This window comes from Panicum virgatum, chromosome 6K, assembly GCF_016808335.1.
Source record: "Panicum virgatum strain AP13 chromosome 6K, P.virgatum_v5, whole genome shotgun sequence".
Taxonomy (NCBI): Eukaryota; Viridiplantae; Streptophyta; class Magnoliopsida; order Poales; family Poaceae; genus Panicum; species Panicum virgatum.
In genome coordinates, this window is record NC_053141.1 from 43,522,786 (window position 1) to 43,537,444 (window position 14,659).

At 47.6% G+C, this 14,659-nt stretch overlaps 1 protein-coding gene across 1 annotated transcript; it reads right to left on the minus strand.

The window, feature by feature from the left end:
* Nucleotides 1-7,973: 7,973 nt before the first annotated feature.
* On the minus strand, nt 7,974-10,285 carry LOC120712812 (protein CUP-SHAPED COTYLEDON 3-like). Its single transcript, XM_039998704.1, has 2 exons — nt 9,614-10,285; nt 7,974-8,688 (listed from the first exon to the last, which is right to left on the minus strand). The coding sequence occupies exons 1-2, from the start codon at nt 10,094-10,096 to the stop codon at nt 8,212-8,214; spliced, it is 960 nt and encodes a 319-aa protein (XP_039854638.1). The 5' UTR covers nt 10,097-10,285; the 3' UTR covers nt 7,974-8,211.
* Nucleotides 10,286-14,659: the final 4,374 nt, after the last annotated feature.

Below are 14,659 nucleotides of genomic sequence, written 5' to 3' on the forward strand. Positions count from 1 at the left end.
GCTGGGCGCTGGCTGGTTTCGTGGCCCCGGCTGATGGGCAGCATGAGATCGATGGCGGCGAAATTTTGACATCGACGGAGATGGAAGACGTACGCGCGGGCAGAAGCTGGGAGCACGGAGGGAGATGGAGCCATTGGAGTGGATGCAGGCGGCGTCTGGGCCGTGTTTGGTTAAGAATTGATGGAATTTTTTTTTCATCTTTGATCACTAATTACAAGTATTAAATAAAGTCTAATTATAAAACCATTTCCACAACTCCGTTTAAATCGCGAGACGAATCTAATGAGACATTTGACCGCATGATTAGAGGTTGATTATTATAGTATTACTGTAGCAAATTATTAATTAATTATCATCATTAGATTGGTCTCGAAAAATTACACACATCCTTAAAAAAGTTTTACAAATAAATTTCATTTAATACTCTATGCGGACATTCTCTATGCGGACATTCGTTTTTTTTGTAATTTTAATTTGACGTCTAACTAAACACGGCCCTCATGTGCGTGCGTGCGCGGCGCAGGTCCCGTCACCATTGGCGTTCAGCACAGGCTTTGGAAGGGTTTTTTTTTTTTGGAATTGCTCGGGACTCGGGAGGGAGAGCTGACAGCGGAGCGCGGCCGGCGAGGCCTGGCAGCCGTGCCTGGCCCTTCAGGTGGGGGATTCGGAGCTGCAGGAAGGGAGACCACCTGCAGGCAGTGTTTACCAAACCGGACAAACCGGTCCGGTCCGATTCCGGTTTGGACCGGTACCAAACCGACCGAGGTTCATAATTCAAATTAAATTTAAAAAAATGAAAAATTCTCAAAAAATTCATAAAAATACTTTAAGGTGCGACGAATCTAATGGTGTAAAAAATTTTCAAAAATTTGTTCATTTAGTATAGTTTGCGGGAATTTAAAGTTAAACAAAAAAAGCGAACATACAAAAATAAACAAATACAATATAAAAGTAGTAAAAAAAGGATTGGAGGGTTCATTTAGACTAAAAAATGTTATATAAACATTCATTTAGTATACTTTGCGGGCATTTGAATTTAAACCAAAAAAAAAAAAATTAAATTTGGCCGGTTACCAGTCAAACCGGCCGGTAAACCGGTCAAACAGACCGATATACCGGTACGAAGCGTTTGCACAGATGATTTTAAATTCAAATTTGACTTCGACCGGTTTGGACCGGTTTCCGGCCAAACCGGTCCGGTATACCAGTACCGGACCCCGCCGGTTTGGCCGGACCGGTCGGTAACTTAAACCCTGCCTGCAGCTCGCCTTGCAGCTGCTGTCACACCCTAAAATTTTTGGATTTCAGGATGTGATTAAAATTAAAAATAAATCAACAATTTTATCATAATTTTAAAATTTTCCCAACACTTATTCTCTTTACAAATTTAGTATAAGAAAATAAAATAAATGTTTGTTTTTCTAAAAATTAAATGAGGTTGTTTTGTTGCATTCATGTTGCTTTTGCATTGTTTTTATTGTTTGTTGTTCAATTAAATTTGAATTCCTTGAATTTGAATTTAAATTGAACTTGTTTGACTCTAGTTGAAATTGCAAAACCTCTCTATCTCCCTATTCCTTCTTCAGCCTAAACCGGCTCGGTTCTCTTTTTTTTTTGGCCCAACCCAGCGCATCAATCTCTCCCTTCCTTTCTCTCCTTCTCTCCCACGCAGCCCACTTCCGCCGGCCCAGTTCCCGGCCCAAACTGCTACCCTCTCCTGTCCCTCTGTGTCGCCGACGCACAGGCCCCACCTGTCGGGCCTTCCTTCAACCCCGTGCCCGAGCCGGACTCAAGGACTTGTCCGACCCAGCCACACAGTACGCCGCCCCTGCGCCTTGGCACGCACGCCAAGGATCCCCGGCCTCGCCCTATAAATAGCGCCGTGGCTTCCCCTCTGGACTCCCTTCGACCCGCGCCGCCTTGCCCTCACCAAACCCTAGCGCCGCCTACGCCATTGGAGCTTGGAGCTCGGAGACGCACGCCGCGGCGCCGTTTCGTTGCGACCTCGTCGTGTTCGACCCCCGCCGGAGATTCGCGTGGTGGTGAGGATCACGCCGGCCCCCTTTTCCCTCTGTTTCCCCCTTCGTTTGCGCGCAGATAGCTCATCAGAACGAGCTCCGACCACCCGAGCAGCCTCTTGCCGCCGCGCCCGTATGCACGGTCTCTAACCCGCCACCCAAGATCCGTAGCTGAGTTCCCCGTCTCGCGCTCTCTCTCTCGGGCCAAACCGCGATCTAAATCGTGCCCGGAAATGCGTTATTGTGTAGCTCCGGCGACCCCGCCGCCGCTCGCCGTCGCGCTCTACCGCCGGCTTCGCCCAGGGCTAAGACGAGCCAATGCTCCGCTCGCCTGTATCTCCGCCTGCAGCCGAGTCTTCTGCCGAGCCGAGCCGACAGCCTGAGCCGCCAAGCCGAGCCGTCCACCATCTACCGCCCGATCAAGATCCAACGGTGCATATTAGATCTTACTCGAGTCAAACAAGCCAGGTGCCGGTCAACCGAGGAAGTTTTTCAAAAGAGCCCCTCTCTTTTATGGATATCAACCCGCGATCCACACATGTTCAAAAAGTATTTACATGGAAGCCCTTTATTTTTTTGGTTTAGCCCCTGCCTTTTCCTAAAATCTAACCCGCCGCCCAGGACCTCTAGTTTTTCTTTCTAGCCCCTATAGTTTAGGTTTAATCTCATTTTAGTCCCTGGTTTCTTTAGAGCTAGCCCTTGGAAGTTCAAAACTCTTACAATTAAGCCCCTAGAACCATGTTTTGGCTATAACTTCTCTGTTTTAGCTCTGTTTTCATCAATTCTTATGCTCACGTGATCCTTAGGACGTGTGCAATAGCTTTATCACCTTGTTATCCTCTGTGACCACACTTTTTTTGTGTCTCACCAATCTTTTCTGTTAGACCTTAAACCTTTAGTTAATCGCGACTAGATCCCTGAAACACCGTTTAGTCTATAGAATCGCCGTTTTAGTTCTGTTTTCTGTGTTTTTTTGCGCTCTCGTAACCGTAGCAGCGAGCCCGATTCTTTAGTACAACCTTTTAATGCTTTTATATGATTGGTGTACTGTTCTTAGTGGTTTTTATTTGTTTGCTTTGCATGTTTGCTCGGTGTTTGCTTCGAGTAGAAGGATCGCTGTTCGAAGATTGACGAATCAAGATTTCCAAGTGAGCCAGAGCGGAGCAGTAAGAATAGCTTTTCGTTGGAGAAAGGCAAGTGACCCTAACCATCTTTCTGTCTATGCTTATTTACAAGAGTATTATGATGATTTAATTGGAACATGGAGAACCACCCAAGAAAATCGTACAACTACAATACTATATGGCTCTGGTCTTGGCTGATTAATTAGAGACTCTAGCTTGTGACAATCTTACCGAAAGGGCAAGAGGGGATGCATCGACGGGGTATAGCTCGGTCCTCTTGGGGCAATTGGTATTGTTTAATGGTCCTTTGGTAAGGTACCACCTCATTAGGACAGTGTTATGACCGCTTTGGCTTGAAATCTTAGCGGATTGTCATATGTTAGGGAATCTTTGTAAAGGCCTCGTAGCGTCCCTATGCAATCACACCTCGGAAGTATGGTATTGTGCATAGCTAGCACATTGCGTGGTTGGGTTCAAAGTTCTTCGGAACTTTTACGCGAATTATGGTGAAAGTGTACAACCTCTGCAGAGTGTAAAACTAATATATCAGCCGTGCTCACGGTCACGAGCGGCTTGGACCCTCACATGATTAATAAAAATATAAATCATATTCTGGTTATTTCTTGTGACTTTGCTGAATACCAACCATAAGTGTACTCACCCTTGCTTCCTGCTGCTTAGAAGGAGAAAGTTGTGGTGAAGTCTTTTAAAAATGTTGCTGAGTTCTAGGCATACGCAACCCCCAGTCGATTGCCTGTGAAGTTGAAGCCATCGTTTCCAGAATAAGCTATATAACTCTGATAATCTTTTAATTATTGCTTTTACGTGATACTGTTAGTGATTATTCACTTATAATGTCTCTATATGTACGAAACTTAATCCTGGCATATATATAGTTATGCATTCGGTTTTGTCCTTAAAACCGGGTGTGACAGCTGCGCCTGCTGGGGCTAGTCGTGCCAGGAACTGCAAGTTTCTGCTCGCGTCATTGCATATGCATGCGTCTGGTAAAACATGCATTCAGAGTTTATTTTTGGTTGAGTGCTGGTGTTAACTAGCGTTATTTCTAGCTCTGGTACTAATTGCCATTTAGAGTTCCTACAGAGCTTACTACCCTGTCATCCGCATTCAGCTATCTGGGCTACCAAGAAATGCGAAAAGTGAAATTCTCAATTTTTGGAATATGCAGTCAAGGTTGATCTCATTATTCTTCGACGTTGGTCCAACTGGTAAGAGCTTTGATTGGTGGGTGCCCGCAGACAACAGAATTGTTGTTTTCCGTACTGTTGCGGAAAAATTTCCATTCAGTTCGGCTGGTTGTGGCTGCTAGCTGATGCTGATTTGCTGTGAGAGAAAAGTACTGCTGGCTGGCTGGTAACTGGTAGCTGGTGTTGGTTTGGTGTGAGAGAAAAATACTGTTGCCTGGTAGTAGGGAACAAAGTGACTAAGCGCCTGCAATTGCTACTAGCACATAGTCTCTTCACTAAAATTGATACAAAGTTGTCCTTGGGTCTTTTTGATAAATCAATGTCATCACTTGATGTTTGGACACTTGAGGACTATCGGCTGTCCCTTGAAGAACTAAACTCTGAAGCTCCCGTCAGTTTCACATTAAGGTTAATCATCTCTGGGACTAGAAATCAGCACCTTGCCAAATACACAAAGATTTCACTGACTGAAAGAAAGTGCAGTTTACTCTAACGACTTGTATGCATTCATGGTGCGGCCAATCGATGCCCTGCTGAACTGCAAATACCATTATATATCGTTCTCTAGCATTTGTTCCAAGTGTTTCTCGGAAAATCATTCTTTTACTCCTGCATCAGATGTTTTGCACTCCAACAAAATGGAGCATGCGTGTTTCAGCCCTGGTCTTTGGAACTTCGGCTGCTTCTGGTCTTCCAATGAACTGCTGATGGAGCTGAACCTGAAGAAGCCAATGCCTGGCGGGACCAACAGCTGCCGGATGTTTTTTTTTTTGAGTCACATGAATGAAGGAAAAAAAACAAGATTTTTTGTTTTTTTGAGAGGGAGAAAAAAAACAAGTGAAGGAAGCTGGCAGAGATCCAAGCGGGCTTCAAAGCCCAATCGTAGATATCAAGGCCTAGTTTGGCAGCCCAAGTAAATGGGCCCACCACGAAGGAGGCCTGATGATGTTTGTGCTCGACTGCTAGCGTGCAGGATGCTGCAATGCGGTCGGTCAGCCGGCCGGCCGGCCACCGTGAGGACTGAAGAAGTTACCGGCCAGCTGGTCCTCCACCGGACCACCGCTGCTGCCCCGCCGCCGGCAGCGGCGACGATCTAGCTTGTTTCCAGCATTTGATCTTAACGATCGATGCAGCAGTCTACTCCATGTATAGGACGCGTTAATTTATTTGTTTCTTCAAAAGAATACGCACGGAATTTTCCCTGTAGGACTAAAATGCCACTGCAGACTTGCTATGTTTTGTCCAAACAGACCCTGAAAGACACTACAGTGCAGCCCGATCAAACGTTACAATTTGACATCTCACTACAGTGCAGCCCTGTGGAAAGATATGTGCTACAGTGGCTGCCCAGTTTCTACAGTGGCGACCCTGCTGGCCAGAGCGTTTTGCTCTGCAGAGAGCAAGCGACAGGTCGCCGCCCGGCCGGCCGGAGTTGATGGACCGGCCGACAGTTCGTAACAAGCTAAGCCGGCCGGCCACGAGCTATACGCCATGCACGCCTCCGCATGAGTACCGGGCTACCAGCTCTACAGCTCCGCCGGACTCCGGCCGGCCGACAGCAATTCGACAAGAAGGCGAGCGTCGCATTGAATTCAAGAAGGCGTTCGGTTCTTTCGTTCTCGTAGCCTATCTATCCACTCCAGCACTGTTGATGCTTGTAAACCAGGAGTAGTAGTAAAATCATATCGTAAACGCTCACCTGGGGACAATTAGCTCGGTAATTTTATTTGGCCGCAAAGCTCACTTCAGTTATATTAGGCCTTAGCTTGTTTGGATCCCACCCAACTAAAGTTTTGTTTAGCTGGTGATTTGACTGGATCGTAGCTGAATTAACAGCTACCACTTATCTTAATTATTACCTACACCCAGCTAAAATTTATCCATTAGCTAAAACAAGTAAAGTTTAGTTGGTGGGATACAAATATAGGCCTTAAGTACCCCCTCTATTAGTAGAGTAAAAGTTAAGTACATCACCTCCATTAATTGTTACTCATGTCCGTTTTTTTTTCCGCTGGAATTGTATTAGTGACATGTAGAACGAACCTACCACTCAGCCTGTGTCAGCTGGGTGAGTCTGGCTGGGCTGCTCAGCCAGAACCACTCATCCGAACAGAGCGATAGTCGGTTGCTCCCTCCGTCCACAAAAAAAAATAATTCTCATATTTCGATGAGTCAAACATTTCAAATTTTGACTAAATATATATATAAAAAAGTACTAACATCCATGATATAAAATAAATATCATTGAATTAGTTATATAATATATTTTCATAACTAAATTATTTAGAAACATAAATGCTAATATTATTTAATATAAAGTTGGTCAAATATGATCTTTCTTGACCGGGAACGGCTCTCATAATTGCATTTTTCTGTGGCCCGAGGGAGTAGTAGACAGTGTTACCGCCTGCATATCCCAGGTCCGTACGAGATTTGCAGCAAAGCTAATATGGCTGTGTGTTAGATGAGGTGAAAAGGGGAGAAAAAGCCACATCAGTCACTGTAGCACACTGTAGCAGTGACCTAACTAGGCTCAAAAGATTTGTCTCGCAACGTACATCAAAACTATGCAATTAGTTTTTTTATTTAACTACATTTAGTACTCCATGCATGAGTTATTTACTGTATTTAATGTTTCGATGTGATAGAAGATGTGATGGATGTGATGGAAAGTTTGGAAATTTGGTGGGAACTAAACACACCCTATCACGCTAACCCGCTGGCTGACGTACACGAGAGCCCGAGATGACGAGGCCGAGCTTCTAGCCTGCCGAGCTGGCTAGAGGCCCGAGATGATGATGAGCACCGGATCAATGGATCATGATCGCTGCCACTTTGGTGCGAAAGCAAGCGCGCAGCGGATCAATGGATCATGATCGCTGCCACTGCAGTAAAACAAAGCACCACGTCATGGCCACTGCAGCAGGCCGCGCCGCAGCAGTCGCAGCTGCTAGCTGCTCCGACTAGCATCTACTACTCCTAGAAACAGAATTATTGTAAGCCGTCAAATCGCCCCCTCCTGTCCTGGCCTGGTGTCCAGCTCCGTCCGGCCCGGGCCCCGGCCAGCCACGCACGCAGCGGCGATCATTCTCTGACGACTGACGGCGATCATTCTTTTTAAAACCTATTTTTTTAAACAAGTCCTTTGATTCTGATCTTCCCATCCATCCCTCACGCTGATCACACTGCATCTTTTTTAAACCTCAATTTTCTTCTTTTGTTACTGTATGTTCTTCTGCTGCATCCGTGTACGAAATCTTTTCTAAACATTACCAGAGGATCAGGCTCGCTGCAGGACGTGTGCGCGCCTGCGCGGCCTCTTCTTGAGATCTTGGCGCCAGGGACCAAATCCTCACCGCACTGTGCGCACAGTGGCGCCGATAATACTTGCATACTACATACTACCCCACTGTACGTTCGTCGCCATGATTGAGTACCACCGGCGAATGACTGAACCAAGCACGTACTGTACAGAGGCCATTTGTATATACACGCACCTAAACATTGTTCAGACCTACTCTACGTACCAATCTGTACCACACTGCATGTGGATGGATCAACAGAGCATGGACTCTGATGATCCAAATGCATGCATGCAAGTTACTAACAAGCGCTCTTTGTCTGAATATCCAAACACTGCATGATTTGCTGACAATAACTAATAAGAAACTAGCAAAGAAGAAATTACTGAGAGATCTAAGCTGCAAGCGCTCTTTGTCTGAATATCTCCCTTGCAAATTAAGCTGAAAAAAGAAAGATTACACAGGATCTACTAGCTAGCAACCGAGCAACCGCAGGACAAGATCTCACAAGGTAAACCGATCGACCAGCGCGGTAACCCTAAGGAACCAGCGGTCCGGATCATGCTGCGTCCCTGGGCGCCGTTGCACCCGGGCCCAGCTCATAAAGGATCCCGCCATCCAGCCAGGTAGGTGGCGCCGGCAGTGGCTCCTGTGGGCCGGCGTTGACCCCGGCCTGGGGCGGCGGCGGCGGCGGGGCCGGCCTGCCAGCGACGATGGAGGTGAAGGGAAGAGGGTATGGCGGCATGCCCATGGCGTTGCTGCTGCCGCCGTAGCCGTTGCTGATCTTGCTGACCTGGTTGCTGCTCGCGGGCAGCAGTGGAGGCTGCATGCCGTGGTCGCCGTGGTGTAAGGGGAGGCTGACGACGCTCGTGCAGCCGCTAGGGTTTGGGAGGGGAGGGGCGGCGGCGGGGTCATGCTGGAAGCAGAAGCTGGAGGCGTCCATTCCCATGGGGAGGTAGTAGGGGTTCGTCATTATCATCAGCTTGCTGGACTGGTCGCCTGACTTGTGGAGTATCCTGCAGATCACCCATTCCTCCTGCATGTGTATAAGAAAAGATTCAGTAAATCAAACATAAAAAAGGATGTTTTCTGTGGATTGTGATCTATAGGCGCAGAACAGACAGGATGATGTACTATAGAAAATTCCTTCCTGATCCAACTTCAGCAGATAGCACGTTTATTTACATATTAAAAAAAGGAACAAATGAGCACACTGGATGCACACATTACTAGTTTATTTGAGGATGATTTTATTATTTGTACTGTACGACAAAGATTTGGAAGGGAGGCATGTCAGTGTTTGGAGATTATGTAAAGTACAGCAATGATGCGCCCTGAGGGCACAGCCGCACAACACAAACACAGCAACAGCAGGATCACTGGCTGGAGGGGCTTGGATCCTGCGTGTCAGTGCAAATAGATTTTGAGCAGAGATGGAATTACTCCTGGCCATGCATGCATGCTGCTGCTGAAGGCCTGAAGCTGAGCGCAGCACTGTAGTTGAACTAGCTCATTGCTATGTGCATGTGTCACTGTCACCCAAGTCCCTCCTTGAGCTATGTGCATACGCATGCACGCTAACATTCATTGCAGCCAGCATATGTCTGCAACTCCTACTTCTTGTCAAGGATATCACATCTCTACTAATGTCACACTGTTGCGTTTTCAAGTCATAGGCAGAATACAGAAGAAACTGAAAAGATCTGCCCTAAAACCTTAACAAATCCATTCATGGAGTAATACAATGCTAGCTGAAACGCCATTTTAGTGTTAAAAACTGTAGAAATCCGCCCTGAAAAAAAAACTGAACAAATCTGTTCATGGACTCATGCAGTGCTACTGCAGCATTTGCTTGTATAGCTGGGCTGGATGCATGGTTTATGTTGATGTGGTCATGTGAACATGACAGCACGAGCAGTAGTTACCTGCTGGACATTTAGAGATATCATGCATCACTGTACCTTGCAGGAGCGGCGGGCGGCGGCGAAGTCGCCGTCGAGGCGGTACTCGTGGAGGACCCACTTGGTCTTCTCGCCGCGCGGGGCGCGTCCCTTGTAGAAGACGAGCGTCTTCTTCATGCCGAGCAGGGCGCCGGTGGCGGCGCTGAGCACCTCGCGGTCCTTGCCGGTGGCCTTCCAGTAGCCGGCGGCGGTGGCGCGGTTGGTGCGCATCCCCGTCGGGTACTTGCGGTCGCGGAGGCTCAAGAAGTACCACTCGCGCTCGCCCATCCGCGCCGCGTCGGGGAGCTCCCACGGCTCGCACCGGTTCAGGTCCACCTCGGCGATGTCCACGCCGCAGCAGGCGCCGTTCAGGACCTTGGCGGCGAGGTAGAAGGTGACCAGCTCCTCGTCGGTGGGGTGGAACCGGAACCCCGGGGGCAGGCCGCCGTGCTCGCCGGCCGCCGCCATCTCCTCCCCGAGCAGGTCCCACAGCGCGTCGCCCATGGCCTGGTGGTGCTAGTGCATACCCACGACTGCACACTAGTAGTGGTGATCTGATCAAAAAGCTAAGCAGGAGGTGATGAAGGAGTAGGACCAAGCGGTGTGGGAGACGCCCAAGAACCCTACCCAAGCTAACTTCTCTATTCTCTTCTCTTCTTCTACAAGATGAAAAGGAGTTCTAAGCTGCTCTTGTGTTTTGGTGCGGTGTGTGTGAAGCCCATGGGGGGCTCTTATATAGTGGGGAGCTACCACGCACCATTTTTTTTTTCCACGAAGGGCAAAGCCCGAATTTCATTACTAGAAAAGCAACGAAATTACAAAGTCTCAGAAATCTAAGTGTGTCACAAGCATCCAGACCAGCAACTAAAGATGCAGCACAGAGTGCGTGCTCCCTGCACTTATTTACAGAGCCTTACAAAACGAGATAAAAGTAGCAAATGTTCGCACAGCCACGAGCCGAAGGGAAGCGGAAATTTTTCCAGCCTAATGCACTACCGAAACAAAAGGCAAAAGCACAATTTGACGCAGAAACCACCACATCACTGAAGGAGCACCATTCCAGTATCATCTCTGTTTGCTTGAGCATGAAAGTGGAGCGCCGTCTTGAGGAGTGCTGCTGCCCCAGCTTCAAGATCCTCCTTGTTGTGTCCTGCCTGGAGTCCTGCCCAGTAGTTCAGAAAAGAGCTAGCTAAGCAAATAATTTCCGTCGGTGTTTTGATTGTTTTCTTTTCAAAGCAGCATGAGTTGCGGGTTTTCCAGATCGCACAGCAAATGACGGCCAACCCTATCATATGAAAATGCTTTCTGCTTGGAAGGAGAGCAGAGACCCACTGCCAATATTGGCCGAACGAGGTAGGTCTGTGGTTAGCACCCAAAACCAACGCTATCAGACTCCAAATGTATTTCGCAGTAGGACAGTTAAAGAAGAGGTGATCTATGGTTTCAGGATTGTTGCAGAAGCAGCACATCATATCTCCTGACCATTTTCGCTTGGCCAGGTTGTCCTTGGTAAGAATAGCATCGTGTTCTATTAGCCAAAGCCAAACTTTGATCTTTAAGGGAAGTTTTGCCTTCCAGATCAGATCAAGTTATAATTGGCGCCGGACTCGTTAATGCAAAGGTGCTCATATACAGATTTGACAGAAAACAAACCATTATTGCCCCAACTCCATCGGGGTTTGTCATTTTCATTGTTTACTGCAAAGGTGTTCAATAAATCAGTTAACTTTCTGAACTGAATTTGGAGATCCTCATTCAACCATCTTCTAAAAGATAGTCTCCACCCTTGCTGTGCTATCTCAGCAACAGTAACATCTGGTTTGGTGCAGATATCAAAGAGCAAAGGGAATTTCTCCTTCAAGGAAATGTCACATAGCCAGACATCCCTCCAAAAACTGGTAGAATTACCTCTTCCCACAATGATTTTCCTGCCAGAGGTATAAACATCTCTAATAGAGATTAGTTGGTTCCACACAGGGGAATTCTTAGGTTTCTTTTTGAGTATAGAGATGCAGGAGCTCTTTAGATATTTTTCTTTTATTTTCTTTTGCCACAAACCTTGATCATGCTCCAGTTTCCACCACCATTTGCATAAAAGGCTTACATTCATTTTCCTTAAATCTTTCACTCCTAAACCACCTTTTTTCTTCAACTGACTGACTCTTTTCCATTTTACCAAATGATACTTCTTTTTCAGACCACCACCTTGCCAAAAGAAATTTTTCCTGATCACATCATTTTTTTTTAAAACTGTTTTTGGCAGCAGGTACATGGACATACTGTAAATAGAAATGCTACTGAGGCAAGTATTGAGTAGAGTCAATCTTCCTCCCAAAGACAAAGCCCCACCTTTCCAGCCATCCAGCCTCTTATTAATTTTTTCCACTAGGGGGAGCCATTTAGAGACTTGAGCATTATTCCCAGAGACAGGAACCCCAAGGTATTTTATAGGCCAACTTCCAGTTGCACAATTGAACATATCTGCATACATCATGCTTTTCTCAGTGTCTTGACTAATCATGATTACTTCACTCTTGTTGAAGTTAATCTTTAAACCTGACATGCCCTCATATAAATAAAGGAGAAGTTTCAGATTTTGGGCTATTTCTATATCATCTTGGACACAAAGAATCGTGGCATCCGCATATTGTAACAGGGCTAGACCTCCATCTATATATTCAGGGACCAGACCCTGGATCAACTGATTTTGTTGACCCATTTGAATCATTTTGGCCAAAGTGTCAGCTGCGAGATTAAAAAGAAGGGGTGACAGAGGGTCACCCTGTCTAACACCTTTACCACTTGTGAAGTAAGGACCAAGTTTGTCATTGACTTTAACACTGAGGGTTCCCTGAGCCACAACTTTCTTTATCCAACTACACCATCTTGCTGGGAAACCTCTCTGGGTTAAACAGTCAAACAAGAACTCCCAGCTAACTTTATCGTAAGCCTTTTCAAAGTCCAGTTTCAACACTAGTCCTTCTTTCTTTTTGATTTTTGTGTCATGGATGACTTCATGCAGACACATTGTGCCCTCCATAATATTTCTCCCTTTAAGAAAAACATTCTGCACTTTACTAATTATTCTTTCCATAACAGACTCTGAAGCGCCCCGACCCGAAGATCAAGGCTAAACCATGTATTAATTACCGAATAAGGTCTCCGGCATAATACATGTTACATCAAGTGGAGTCCAGAGTCATACAGAGTTTTATTTAACACGTACATGAGGAGTAAAGTGACAACACAAAGCTACACAGAACAACCATAGGATAACAACTAGCATAGCGACATGCAGGACTAGCTCTTCATCCATCACGGCTCCACTCGATCAGCTTGGGTGCGGACACGATCTACTCGTAGTCTTCTGGCACAAAGTCAGGATCCTCTGGAGAAAAATCAACAGGGATGAGTACAAAAGTACTCAGCAAGCTCTACCTCACCCTACGGGAGGGGACTGACATGCACGACACATAATAAGCACATTCTACTAACAATGCAACTAATGGTATGCAACTCTTCCCGACACAACTCACAATAGGTAGCTCACTAGTTGTCAGGACCACACTGTAGCCTGTCCATACCGTGGACACGGACCATTCGAATGGATTATACACTCTGCAGAGGTCGTACACTGTACCCACACGCTCGGCTGTCCGAACGGACAACCGACATAGCCGACACCCAGCCGTGGTCACGCCCCAGCCCGGCCGCACAAACCCTCGGACCCTGACCCCAATGGTCTATACCCGTAAACCATCCCTGCGACCGTCAGGCTAACCAGTGGGATTAGGCTAAGCCCGGCCCATACCGGAACATGTGGTCGTACTAAAGTAAGCTAGGTGAGATGTCAAAACAACTCGGTCATATTGTTCACCAGGGCAGCAATCATCCCTCAACATATCAACTCGAGCCTACCACCACGGTAGCACTCACCTGCCAGTCTACCACCACGGTAGCGCCGGCTCCAGCATACCCAGCTGCCCTAGCCTCATCCAAAACCCTTCATATCCTAGTCTCAACTCTGGATATGCATAACTACTCATATGCATGTATGAGCACACTCAATCACTCAAGTACTGGTATATGTAATCGATCCTAGACCCAAGCTACAGCTAAACGTCCTCACATGGATGCAACCGCTCACGTAGGGGTCGATGAAACTTGCCTTCGCTTTCGTACGCGTCGGCGGCGGCTTCCTGCTCGCGGTACGGGTCTTCTGGCTCCTTGGCAGGCTCCTCCTCGGTCACTCCGTGATCTACGGGTGAGAACGGCACAACCGGCAAACAAACACAAACAAGCAATAAAATAAGCTCAAATGGAGATGAAGGTAGGAGGAATAGATAGTATATGATTTGAGGAGAGTTTAGGAAAAAAGAGTCACATGAAAAGGAGTTGATATGAAGGAGATATTGAGTTTACAGTATTGGTTGGTGGAATGATTTGGATTAAGTGCTCACGGCTTGGTAGGTGCTTTGGGCCTTTGTTAGTGGAGTTAATGGTCGGGGGAGCTGCCTGCCATCTCACCTTGGCGCGGAACAGATCGAGGAAGAGGGCCAACTGTTGGAGCTTCGTTTCGTGAGTGAGCTGGGCTCGGGAGGAGTGGTTTAGCTAGCGGAGCGAAGCGGCTCGGTGTGCTTGGGCTGGTGACGGGGCTCGTCGCGGCCTTGCTCCTTTTATAGGCGAGGAGAGCAGCAGCGGCGTCGCGCAAGGACGGCGACGGCGTGGGCTGCGGTAGCTCGCCGTCAACGCGAACAGTGGCAGCACTGAAGGCGTGAGCGCCGAGGCGGCAAAGCCGGCGAGGACGCTGCAGCAGCGTGGGCGAGGTGGGGACGCGGGAGTGGGCGGCACGGCATGATGCCGGCGGCAGTGCGCGGTCCCGTCGTGGGGCCGGCGTGTCGCGCGTGCGCGAGCGAGAGCGAGCGGGTGAGGCGGTTCGGCGGAAAAAATCTCGGCCGGCACTGTGCGTGGCGACCCCGATTTTTAGGGAGGTGAGTGCTGCCATGACGGGTCTTTTCAAGGTCAATGGTGTGGGTACTCTGTGGCTTCCAGGGAATGATGAAGTTA

What these genes read in the sequence shown, in the direction of transcription:
- LOC120712812 (XM_039998704.1), bottom strand. Translation starts at nt 10,096, where the DNA reads ATGGGCGACGCGCTGTGGGACCTGCTCGGGGAGGAGATGGCGGCGGCC. An exon ending in CCGCCCGCCGCTCCTGCAAG is followed by an intron (nt 8,689 to 9,613) that starts GTACAGTGATGC and finishes ATACACATGCAG; the next exon opens with GAGGAATGGGTGATCTGCAG.